Raw genomic sequence first — 13191 nt, forward strand, 5'->3', positions numbered from 1 at the left:
ATATAATATTGATTTCATATGATTAAAAACAGCAAAATATGTATTTAGTAACATGCCCTAACCACCCAAATCACCAAGAGCACCCCCACCTTCTCCTCCCCTCCCATACTCCCCATCCCTCCCCTTCTTCATCCACCTGACAGACTGATACCCAGCCCAGGGTGCAGCCATTCCCCCACTACCACACCCCCAACTACCCCATTCATCAGGATGGGCCAGGTGAAAAGGCGGCTCTCCATGACCAACAAGGGAGGAGAGGACCAGACAACATTAACCTGAGGGTGCTCAAGGTGTGTGCGGAGCCACCAGTCTGTGGTGGCCAGTGTCATCTTCTTTGATGCAGTGTGCTGGGGAGAGGGCATCAAGAGCTGTGTTGCAAATAAACTGAATAAGCTGGTGTGGAAAGCCAGCTCTGTAGTGGGGATGGAACTGGACAGTGTGGAGGAAGTGACAGAGAGGAGGATGAGAGGAAAGCTGGAAGCTATCATGGACAATTCCTCTCATCCTCTATGCTGAGCTGAGGCAGCTCAGGAGCATGTTCAGCCACAGACTCATCCAACCACGTGCTTCAAATCGCTTCGGGGCTCTTTCATACCATCAGCCATCAGACTGAACAACACCACAGCGCCCAGTACCTCCCACCCACACTAATGTTTGTATATTTATTGTATTTAGTATTATTGTTAATTTCATTAAATTGTTATTTTATTTTTACTTGGAAATACTGTTATGTCAATTTTGAATTTCCCTCTAGGGATCATAAGGTAACCCTATATACCATATATACCTATATATACCTGTATTAAAAATGAGCAAAATCTCAAAGGTCTGACTTCAGATATAACCCCTTTGTAATCATCAATATTTTTATAACTAACTGTAATTTAATTACACATTTTTCTCAATAACTGTAATGGATTACAGTTATTTATTTTGTAATAAAATTACGTAACGCTGTTACGTGTTAAAAGAAAACATAATCTTAGTTGTTTCTGAAGGGTAAAGGCAGAAATAGTTTTAAAAATGATGACATTTTGTAGTAAATTCGGGATATTTAATTGTGATGAAGTATTCCTAGGGGCTACTTTTGAGAAAATGGTGTTTACATTTTTTTTATTGAACACTTTATTTTATTTTTTGGACATGTTTGTAAAAACAAAACAAAACGCACGCCGAGTGACGCACACACGCTCCCGGTTGTGGTGCGTCATCTCCAGGCGACCGCAGAGAAACCTGCTTCGCGCCAAGCATTTGCGGGAATTTCTTTTACTTCTTTGACAACAAGCCTGAGCCCAAACTACCAAAAGACGAGTCCACAATGGTACGTTACTCAATTAAATTATGTACTCACTCTGACTGCTGGCTGTATACATGAACAAAGCGGTTAAATAAAGAGAACAATTGTCGTGTTGTCCTGTTAAGTTTGTCCGCTGCTGTTTAAACGCAAATCACCTGCGCAGCGTTAGCTCCAGCTAAAGAGGATAAACTTAGTCTTAAGCTTGTAATTAAAGTTAAAGAAGAGCCCATTAAGACCATCTTTTGCACTGTGATCATGTTATAGTTTACATTTGCCTGTTTTGTTTAAATGATGCACATTTTACTGTATAACCTGACTTTACACCTTCTTATCTTATCGCTGGAAAAACATCAATTTGGCATGCTGCGTGTGGATGATAATTATCTGTGTGATTAGTCATCAGAAAGTCTTAAACTAACCATACATGTTGTCTGTGTGCACACAGGACATCAGGCGGTTCTTTGCACCGACAGCAGTGAAGCCTTCGGTGCAGAAACAAAATGGAAACCACAAAACAGACGAGAAGAAAATTAATAGTCCTCTTTCTTCAGACGAGGAGGTGAAAAAGAGAAAGAAAGAGACCACAAAGGCGAGGAAATAAATAATGTCACTTTCTGCAACGACTCCGAAGTTAGCATTCACATCATGGGTTAAGGGAAAAGTTGAAGGAGACATAAAGAATGATATTTAGCACCACTTACACTCATAAACAGTGTTAGACATTGTAGCAAAAAGGACTCATACTGTACAAACCCATTTTCAGATTAGTGAAACCTTTATTTTGCCCGTGAAAGCTGAACATGGGTGATGGCACTGCTGGTTTTCTCTTATTCAGATCACATTAGACCACGTCAAAAGTTGATGGAAAAATTGCAGTGAAATCACCATTTTTGTGTTCACAAATATAATATAGGTCTCACAAATCTGAAATAGTATGTTAATGAATCTGTGAAGTCTCTTTGTTAATCTAGTCCACATTTGAAAAGTCTGAGTGTACTGGTTTTTGATATGGACCTAATGTGCTCTGAGTGGAAAATGAAATCTCATTTTTTCAGTTTTCATAACCAAAGAAATGTTTCACAAATCTGAAAATGGGTTTAATTTGCATTAAGACTTTTGCTATGATCTTATTCACTTTTTCAAATTTGAACTTTTCTACTTTTCCTTGTAGTAACTTGAACCAAACCAGAATATGAAGCTTACTTCAGTGTTCCTTCTGCCTCCTTGTAATGAGTGATCGTCTTATTCATCAGTTTATTTTTGGTTTATGTGCTGCAGGTCAAAAGCCCCAAAATGGAGGCGAAACGCAAGAATAGTGAGAAAAAACGGAAGAAGCATGCAGTCATAGAATCAGGTAACTATATAATCCTCCTGCACCATGATGTTGATTTACTGCAGTTTGTGCCTCGTTTGTGTTATCATTACTGTCTAGTCAAAGAGGTAAGCATCAATTTTTCTGAAAAATAAATACCCGGCTATCTTTGAGGGTTATTTTACAACTGTCACCTTTATTTTAAAGGTAATTCTTGCCTAATCAGATTGAATCGACCATTTTGTTTCAGTTCATTCCTTCTCTGTTATTTCTCTATATGACTCACTGAATAAATTGGAGAGGTTTCCAGAATCCTCAAAGACTTTTCTGTCTGTCTGCTCCATCTGCTGCAAGATAATTTGTTTCCAAAGTCATGCTGATTATTTCTTAACCAAGAGTTTGCATTGATGAGGGAAGTTAGGAAGCAAGTAAAACATCTTTTTTGTCATGCAGTGATAGGAATAATTTCATCTAGGCGGTTTGAGGATTCTCAAAAACAGCTTTTGTTTTTGTTTTTTTTCAATACTTGCCAAGCATTTATTTTTCAAAATGAGGACCTCGAGGCACAAACTGGGGCTACTTCAGATCAGCTGTGATAATCGGCTTTGCTTGTTGCTCTTCATCCTCACTGAGTCTTTTCTTCATTACACATCTTCGCTGTCTGTCTGTGTGTGCAGACTCAGAGGAGGAGAAGCCTGCACGAAAGTCAAAAAAATCTCCCAAAGAGAAACAGAAGACCAACAAGGCAGAGCCCCCTCCCAAAAAAGATCCTGTGCAGTACGTCTCTGAAACAGGTGATGTGACATAAAATCCTTATCTTTCCTGATTATCACAATAACAAGAAAGGAAATTATATACTTGAAATACACCTGGGCTTGGAGATTTTCAGATTTTACAGTGGATCTGTTATTAATTGTCCATCAGTTTATTTTTTAAAGTAAATTGTGGAGACTCAAAGGTTTAATACAATGGGATTCAGATAGGTCTGGCTGAGTTGAGGATTTATTTATATTTTGACATTACTCTTGTTTTGGTTGTAGACTCAGACAGTGACAACTTTCAGTCCTTGAAGAAATCCTCGAAATCCAAGCAGAATGGCACCACCAAACCGACAAAGTCAAATGCAGACAGTGCTCGTCGAGATGTCAAAGAGGGGGTGAAGTCACCTGTCAGGACCTCCTCTGCTCAGGGGAAAACTACGGTGAAGTCTCCCTCTGTGCCTGCCACTCCGAAGTCAGCTCCGCCTCCTCAGCCCAAACACACCCCCACCTCAGTGCTCGACTACTTCGGCAGCACGACTGTTCAGCGCTCGGAGAAGAAACTGGTGGTCAGCACCAAACGGAAGGCGGTGAGTTGACAGAGAATTTCCTGTTTTCATTACGTCTTGTCAAACCCTTTTTAATAGTCTCATGTTTGGCTTTTTCATGCAAACATCAAGGTCATGGCTTCCTGAGTGGCACCCATTTAACCTTTGTCAAACGAGAATCCATTTACAATACGTTAACTTCATAAAAACTCATCTTCTCCTCAGCCAACTCTGGACACAGACGAGCTCAGTGATGAGCAAATTGCCCAACAGCTGCAGTTGGATGAGGACATGGAGGTAGGCTGATCACTTTAATTGCAGATTGTTGATTAATGCCAAATAATTGCATTTATGTTGACAAACAATTCATTCTTTCAGGCATTTTTCAAGTTAAAATTAAAAACATGCTCTTGTTCTGGTTCCTCAAATGTGAGCATTTTATGCTGTTCTTTTATACAGCTAATGATTATTTTCATTAATGATTAATTTGTCAATCTTTTCCTTAATTGTTACCAGAAAATATTTGTATTTGAGAATCTGGAACAAGTGTATTTTGGCATTCTTTCTTTAAAAAATTACTCAAGGTGATTATTGTATTTTCAGCATAGTTTGTGATTAATTTTAGTTGGTGATTAGTAGGCTGATTATTGTTAGTTTATCAACTAATCATTAGTCTGTCAAATAATTGACTAATCATCACGGTGCTAATACAATGGTAATCTCTTTCTGTGTATTTTAAACAAGCATTTTGAATGTCATGTTGGGTTCTGGGAAATAATAAATAAACTTTCAATCAGGGAAAATAATCCATGGGTTAATCAATGATTAAAATAACAATAATAATAATAAGACATTGTATATAATGTATTGTATATAACATTTGCTTGAATGTAAAAATCCCAGGAGCAAAAGGAAAAAATGTGACAAAGTGTAATGTTCAGTTAAAACCTCGTAGCACTGAGGTTGTTCATAGTTTGGCCTTTTCCTTCTCAGTTCTCATGCTTTTTGTTTTCTGTCTGTCTTCAATCAGCTGGAAAAGCAGGTCCATGAAGACGAGGAGTTTGCCAGAACTTTGGCCATGCTGGATGAGGAGCCACTGGCGAAAAAGGTGAGGAAAATAACAACATAAAGGCACATGCACTTTTAATATCAGTGTTCTATTAAATATAATTTTGTGTGTGTCCTAATCCAGGCTCGCAAAGACTCAAAACAAGACCATACCGCATCTCAGAAAAAGAGCAGCCCATCAAAGACCAACCGAAAGGATAGTATGTCGGAGGATGTGATTAGTCCATCTCCGAAGAAGAACCCCGCTCCTGTCAAAGCCAGCTCCAAACTGGCTATGATGAAGAAAAAGGATGACGAGAAAGATAAAGGTGCAAAGAGTCAAACACCCATTTTGGCCACGAAAATTAAAATCTCTCCCAAAAAAGAACCCCTCGCTTCGACGAGCTCACCCGTGAAGTTTACACCCAAGACAGCACTTAAAACTTCTCCCACAAAAACAGAGGTGAAGCCATGGAAATAATCATATGTCAGTTAAAATGCATCAAATCCAAGTCCTGGTAGACTCAGTGTCCTCTTCTTTCTCTCAGTCTGAGCAGAGTACAAGTCCCAACGACGCAGAGAAGAAGAAAGTCAACTCTACAGCTTACAGGAACTTCCTCAACAGAGAGGGACCACGAGCTCTGGGCTCTAAGGAAATCCCAACGGTAACACAGACACCAGTCTTCAGAATGCTGTGTAAAGATTTGTTTGCTCCACCTTCATCATGTTCTTAATTGCTGACTTACTGTTTACTGTGGTGTGTTTGTGTTCTCCAGGGAGAAGAAAACTGTTTAGAGGGCTGTGTGTTTGTGGTGACGGGGGTCCTAGAGTCAATGGAGAGAGATGATGCCAAATCCCTCATTGAGCGCTACGGAGGCAAGGTGACGGGCAACATCAGCAAGAAGACCACTTACCTGGTGCAGGGCAGAGACAGCGGAGTGTCAAAGCTCGAGAAGGTGACCAACTCTCACATCCTTTACAAACCAGACGAAAAGATTCAGACCAAGAGAAGCATTTCCTGAGCAAAGAGTGTTTGATTGTGATTGAATGGCAGTAATTTGGATGACTTTATAATCATATGAAAACTAATTTACCATAATGCAGTATATATGCAGTGGGAGTGAATGGGAGCTTATAAATGCCTCCACTTTAGGCTTTAATGCATTGCACTATGTAACATTACCATTCCATCATAATGAGCTTATTTCCAGGTGATCAGTGAGTGTGCAGTACAGAGCATTTGAATGGAGTTTCTACTGAATACCTTGTTGGGGCTGTTATAAATACAATGGATGTGTATGGGATTGTTTTTGAAACTTAACTCAAAATGTATAGAAGTTATCAATAAGATAACATGTACAAACCAGTCAAAAGTTCAGACACGCTAATTTTCAAAATAACTAAATCTTTACATATGAAGTTACACATGTGGCAATATATATCTGCCAGCCACAACATTAAACCACTGCTGGGTGAAGTGTTGACTGACCGATATATTTTTATATATGACATCATTAGATTATTAATACTAAAGCATCTATGTGTAAGCAGCAAAGTTACTGTTACTGTTGTAGCTGCTGGAGGTGGAGCTGGTATCAACACTTTATATACAGTTAGCTAGTTTAGTCCAGTGGTTCCCAACATAGGGGTGGGGCATCCCAAAATGATCACCAGATAAATCTAAGGGGTCATGAAATGATTAATGGGAGATTAAACTTTTTCTCTAATCTTTGATTTTTGCTGAAATATTGGATCTTATGGAGATCTATTGAGATAAAACCATGTGAGAAGTTTAGAGGGAAAAATCACTATTTGGTGGACCTGTTAACAACTTGTAGACATCTGAAATGTGACCCAGACTACACACTGCCTTTTTATAAGATGTCAAAAGCCAAAAAGGTTGGAAACCACTAGTTTCATCTTTAACAACATAACGGCAACTTAAGCCTTCAAATAAATGCAGCTGAGTAGAAGGAACAATATTTTCCTCTGAAATGTAGAGGACTGAAAGTAGCATAAATTGGAAATACTCAAGTAAAGAATGGTGGATGCAGCGTGACGCACTCTAAACGTTGTTGCAGATTAAGTTCACTCCTTTATAGCAACCATACTTCCTGAAGGCAGTGGCCTCTTTCTGCTGACAACGCACACTGCAAAAAATGTTCAGGAACAGTTTGAAGAATACGACAAAGACTTCAGGGTGGTGTTGTGTGCTTGCACTTAGGCGGAGAGTTTGGGTACCAAGATCATTAATGAAGATGATCTACTGGAGCTGATCAGAACCAAACCGGGAAAGAAGTCCAAGTACGAGATCGCAGCAGAGGCTGAGGTCAGCATGCAGAGTATCTACTGAAATCCAAATACCATGCTGTTAATGAAGAGAGTTAATAAAACATGATAAATGAGATCATTCATGTCAGGATGGGATATATTTTTGTGTTGTAACCGTTTTGTGGCGTTTTCTTTTTCCCACCTGTCACTTAGAGCAAAGCCTCAAAGACCAGGACTCCCCCCAGCCAGACCTCAAGGAGCACCCCCAAAGCCCAGAAGATCTCTCCCTCTAAGGGTAACTCCAGGTCCCCTCACACCCCGAGTCCATCAAAGACTGGCCTCACACAAGGGCACAGAGCCAGGACTGAACATGGTCGCACCCCACCTGGAAGAGGCTCAGGTCACATGGTCCAGAGGGGGCTGGGCCTTTCTTCTCCTTCCTCTTCATCTTCAGCCCCAGAACCATCATCCCCATCAACTACTGGGGAGGGTGTCAGTCTGCTGTGGGTGGACAAGTACCGCCCAAACTCTCTGAAGGCTGTGATTGGCCAGCAGGGGGAGCAGAGCTGTGCCAATAAGCTACTCCGCTGGTTGCAGAACTGGCACAAACACCACAGCGGGAATGCCTCCAAGCCAGCAGGTAGCTGACACTTAAACTCAGCAGTGTTTCCCACAGATCTGAAGGCAATGTGTGGTGGTAGGCCGGCGACCGACGGGGGGGGGGGGGTGTAAACTGGCCGACGGGGGGGGGGGGGTAGAGATGATCTCGCTGATGGAGACACACGCGGTGTGCACGGAGGGGAGGGGCTGTGTGTGTGTGTCTAGCTATGTGAGAGAGCCGCGTGAGTGACAGAGAGACGCAGGGAGAGCAGAGAAAGGAAATGCAGCTTAACGAATACGATGCGTATTTTTTTAATTAGCGTTAAAAAAATAATTAATAACGAAACGCAATATGTGGCGGCCGGTGTTGAATCTGTGGCGCACCGCCACGAATTAGTCTATGTGTGGGAAACACTGCTCAGTCTGTATTCTGAGGTGTGTGAGCATAACTCAGAGTAACAAAATGAACTAGAATCCAAGTTACTGGTTTCAGTGAATTTTATCCCTGTAAAGCAGATCTGTGTTAAAGTACGTGTGCTTTTTGCTGTTTCTCGCTGTACAGCAGCAAGGTTTGGTAAGTTTGGAGGTGGGAAAGATGATGGATCAAGCCACAAAGCTGCTCTGCTCTCTGGACCTCCGGGAGTGGGGAAGACCACCACTGCTGCTCTCGTCTGTGAGGTCAGTCTGAAAACACCCACAGAAAGATTTTAGGCACACTTTGGTGCTTTTATCTCTCTGAGGTGGGACAAATAATGTCTTGTACTTGAACATATTGCTTTGATCTCAGCCTCCTTTTGACTCTCCGGTTGCGTCTGTGTGTCTGTCTGTAGGAGTTGGGCTTCAGCTACGTGGAGATGAACGCCAGCTGCACTCGTAGCAAAAACAGCCTGAAACAGGTCGTCGCAGAGTCGCTCAACAACACTAGCATTGAGACCTTCTATAAAGGTGAACCCTTTTTATTTGATATCTGTCTGTTGCACCTTTAAACCTACAACAGGCACAGAAATGAAAAATGCATATTATTACTTACGTTATTATTAATTAGTATTATGTGTTTAATTCAACAGATTTAAAATGGGAAAAAATAAGATTTAAATTAATCTGAGTTAAGATGTATCAGTGATTGTTACTTAGCATTGATTGTGTTTGTGTCACCAGAAAATACTTTTTGCCAGTGGAAGGGTTTCATTCATGATACAGCTACAGGATGTTTTACATATAACGTAACATCACTGCTGTGCAACCTGTCCCTGTGATGCAGTGTGATGATTTATTTTCTCCAGGGGGTAGGCAGGTATTGATTCCTTGTAATTGAACAGTGTTGATGACCTGTGGTTACATTTTAAAAACACAGTACCTGCAAAGTAAACCCAAAACATTTTGAGGTAGGAGCGGTTTACAATAAGTGTGCGAAAACATCTCACTGCAGGAAACATTTGTCATTTCTGTGAAAGCGGCGTTCCCAGGTACAGACAGAAAAGGTGATACAACTATTGAACATGAAACTGTTAAAGTGTAATTATGCAGCTAAATTTAGTGAATAATGTTTCAAGTTTTTTTCATGTCATGTTCCTCTTTTGTAAAACTCCACGTGATGGTTCATGTTCTTGTCGGTGTGTGTTTTGTAGGCACGTCTCAGACAGTGAGCAGTAAACACGTCCTGATCATGGATGAGATTGACGGCATGGCTGGCAACGAGGATCGTGGAGGAATCCAGGTGATATATCACATTTGGAAAAAAAACTTTTCAAGGAGAGATTTTCAGTTTGACTTCTATTTCTTTAAATTTTAGTACTCACCTCTAACATTTGCCTCCTGTAGGAGATGATCGGCCTGATCAAGCAGTCCAAGATTCCCATCATCTGCATGTGCAACGATCGTAACCACATGAAGATCAGGTCACTGGCCAACTATTGCTTTGATCTGCGCTTCCAGAGGCCGCGAGTGGAACAGATTAAGGTACTTGCACACACAGACATCTTGTTTCACCTCTTCACATCTGGCAGTAACATGTATTCTGCCATTTGGGTTGAAAAAACAAAAACATGCAGATACAAGATGCACAGAAACACCGACTGAATCCAACTCGATGCCTGCAGAGAAATTACAGGCTACGGGTGTTTGGATAATTGCTAAAATTGAGCTGGCAGTATTAAAGATAAAAATGTTAATGAATTGTGAGGATACTCCTTAATGGAGAGTCTGTTACTTTCTTTTAAATTTACATTTTTTAAGGTGAACTTTTAAACATATAAATATTGATACATTCTAATGGGGATACTGATTCTTACCTAACCAACCCTCCACATAATTACTTTCCTCCTTTTCCTCAACGTGTATCTTTTTTTTTTCTTCCACTCTTCAGGGAGCTATGATGTCCCTCGCTTTCAAGGAGGGTATCAAGATCCCGCCTCCGGCTCTTAACGAAATAATCCTAGCCTCCAATCAGGATGTCCGACAGGTAAAGAAGACGAAGCATCTAAGTTAATTCATACTGAGATGATTGGCCACCCCATGTCTCCTCTCACCATGTTTGTTCTCCAGGTGATCCACAACCTGAGCATGTGGTCGGCCAAGGACAAGGTGATGACGTATGACCAATGCAAGTCTGACGCAGCCAGTGCCCGCAAGGACATGAAAATGGGGCCTTTTGACGTTTGCAGGAAGGTGTTTATCTCAGGAGAGGAGAAATCCCAGATGAGCCTCATCGACAAGTCGGACCTCTTTTTCCATGACTACTCGCTAGCGCCACTTTTCGTCCAAGAGAACTACGTGCATGTTCGGCCAGCTGCTGCTGGGTGAGGGAGGCTAGCAGTTTCTACCCACTTCCGGTCTTTATGCTGAGCTAAGCTAACTGCCTTCTGGCTCCTGCTCCATTAAAGCTGCAGTATGAAGTTATGAGAAAAAAGTGGAAAATTTGAACAAGTACAACTTCCAGGTCCCTCCCCCTTCCTCTCTGCTGTGCTGGCAGCTCTGCCTTCAAAACCCCGCTCCACAAAGGAACCTGCTGTGCACGAGCAGGCTTGTAACCACAGTAACAGGAAGCCTGTTTGACCTAGTGAGAGAACAGCAGGTGATGTGCGGGGGAGAGGTGCTGCCGATTTCTTGCAAATCACATTATCACCACTGGGTGGACCCACAGACACCAGATATTTTCACATCTAATCTCTCTTATTCTACTTTCAAAACATAATGACAATTTTAGCAAATAAAACTCAAAAATAGTTCCATATTGCAGCTTTAATGCACAGATATAAGAGTAGTGTTGATCTTCTTATCTAACTGCCAGCAAGAACAGGAAGTAATATATTTTCGAAAATGTCAAACTTTTCCTTTTATGTTCCTGCAGCGGTGATCTCAAGTCCCACCTGGTGTTGCTCAGCAAGACCGCTGACTCCATCTGTGATGGAGACCTGGTGGACAGACGCATCCGCTCTGGGCAGAACTGGTCACTGCTGCCCACCCAGGTAACACACATGCACACCACACACATAAACTTAAGGGCTTAAAGTGGAATTAAAGGCATATTTTTTAAAGGCTATTTGTCTTAGTCTTAAATATTCTCCCATGAACAGCATGTTGAAGGGGTTGTGTTCTACTTTATATCACATTTGCTTTTAGTAATTGGCTTTAAATTACTGTTTGTGTTTTTCCTCTTTAAACATTTCAACAGCCTCATGTACAAAGCATTGTCACCAGGGCTTCTTTATTAAACTAACATTAATACCATCCAACATTAGTGACATTAATATCTCCCAGTGTCTTCAATCAAAGAGGAAATAAAAGCAAATATTGTTTTGCCTTTTTAAAAAAAATTGTTTTATAATTTTGAAATCATTTTTACATAATTATGAGTTCCACTTTCGTACAATTACACAAGTTCAAGTGTTTGATCACCAGAGATTCATCACTGTTTTGGTCTGTGTGTCTGTTTCTAGGCCATGTATGCCAGTGTGATACCAGGCGAGCTCATGAGAGGCTACATGAGTCAGTTCCCTACTTTCCCCAGCTGGCTCGGCAAATACTCCTCCACCAACAAACATTCCCGCATCGTCCAGGATCTGGCCTCACATATGGGTTTAAAGTAGGTGGGACCTGCACCACTGTTTTCCAGTTGTTTTTACACATACTACAAGTATTTCATTTGTTTGGCTCCTGCAGGACGTTGAGCAGCAGGCAGGCGGTGAACCTGGACTACCTGTACTACTTGCGGCAGTCGCTGTTGGCCCCACTTCAGCAGGACGGAGCAGAGGGCGCCAGTCAAACTGTGCAGCTGCTGGACGACTATCAGCTCGTCAAGGAGGACGTCGACAGCATCATGGAGATTAGCATGTGGGGCGGACAGCCAGACCCCTACTCCAAACTGGACTCTAAGGTCAGTTTGACACACAGCTAGTTCATATCATTGTGATTGACTCACAGCACCACCTTGTCTCAGAGAGGCTCAGATGTCGGTGTTTCCCTGGTTGATCCGATACAGTGAATCCCGATTACCAGTTTGCTGTTTGCCTTCTTCCAGGTGAAGGCAGCTTTCACACGCGCCTACAACAAAGAGGTTCACCTGACGCCGTACTCCCTGCAAGCAGTGAAGAAGGGTCGTCGAGGCGGCGGCGGCGGTGGAGAGTCGGAGCTGGGAGGGGAGGACATGGAAAAAGAAACTCAGGAGTCTGAGGACGAAGGTGACAGCCTCAAAGCTGACGCCATGATCAAAGTAAGAGCATTGAAAATGTGATCACAGCATCCAAAGCCAACTTTTTCCTTTTTGTTTAGTTTTTCTTGGCAGCAGCTGTTTGAATCTCATTTGACTTTTTCCTCCCTGCAGCAGAAGAAAACCAAACCCACCAAGGAGTCAAAGAAAGAGGATTCTGGGAAGGGGAAGGGTAAAGGCAAAGGCAAAGGCAAGGCTAAGAAATGACAACTGACCAGTGAAACAAAACAAACTGTCCCAGTCTGCACTTCCATCGATCCTTTAACAAACCTCACAAAGTCATGAAAGTGGTCTTAAACCCTGCAGGTAACTCATCTGTCCCCCATCCAAACACTTGACTCTAATCACACCGCTGTGAAATGACTGTATTTCCTGTTTTATACTTCCTGTTACATTTCCATCAGATTCTCTACATGGCATCCGTTATCATGTTTGTCTGTTAGTAACAAATCAGGACTGTGTTATATTTCCTCAGCCATGTATTTGTAGTCCAAGTGTTGAATCTGTAAATAATGTGACTTTTTTACTATGGTATTACTTCTGCTTTTGCCCTACAGTTAGCACTGATGACCATTTTCATGTAAATTGCAATTTTGTAAAAATTAAGAGAAATATACTTCTTGTGAGTCGTTTTTTCTTTCCTTTTCCAA

The 13191-nt window shown here is 41.6% G+C and overlaps 1 protein-coding gene across 1 annotated transcript; it reads left to right on the forward strand.

Moving 5' to 3' along the window:
* The first annotated feature begins 1217 nt into the window (after positions 1-1217).
* On the forward strand, positions 1218-13117 carry rfc1 (replication factor C (activator 1) 1). The gene is made up of 23 exons (XM_053337121.1): positions 1218-1321; positions 1743-1886; positions 2576-2651; positions 3287-3403; positions 3650-3957; positions 4141-4212; positions 4946-5023; positions 5108-5425; positions 5511-5627; positions 5739-5918; positions 7187-7291; positions 7447-7873; positions 8396-8511; positions 8664-8778; positions 9462-9550; positions 9655-9792; positions 10199-10294; positions 10378-10631; positions 11183-11300; positions 11772-11917; positions 11995-12208; positions 12353-12544; positions 12656-13117. The coding sequence occupies exons 1-23, from the start codon at positions 1319-1321 to the stop codon at positions 12746-12748; spliced, it is 3516 nt and encodes a 1171-aa protein (XP_053193096.1). The 5' UTR covers positions 1218-1318; the 3' UTR covers positions 12749-13117.
* Positions 13118-13191: the final 74 nt, after the last annotated feature.

This window comes from Scomber japonicus, chromosome 2 (genome assembly GCF_027409825.1).
Source record: "Scomber japonicus isolate fScoJap1 chromosome 2, fScoJap1.pri, whole genome shotgun sequence".
Taxonomy (NCBI): domain Eukaryota; kingdom Metazoa; phylum Chordata; class Actinopteri; order Scombriformes; family Scombridae; genus Scomber; species Scomber japonicus.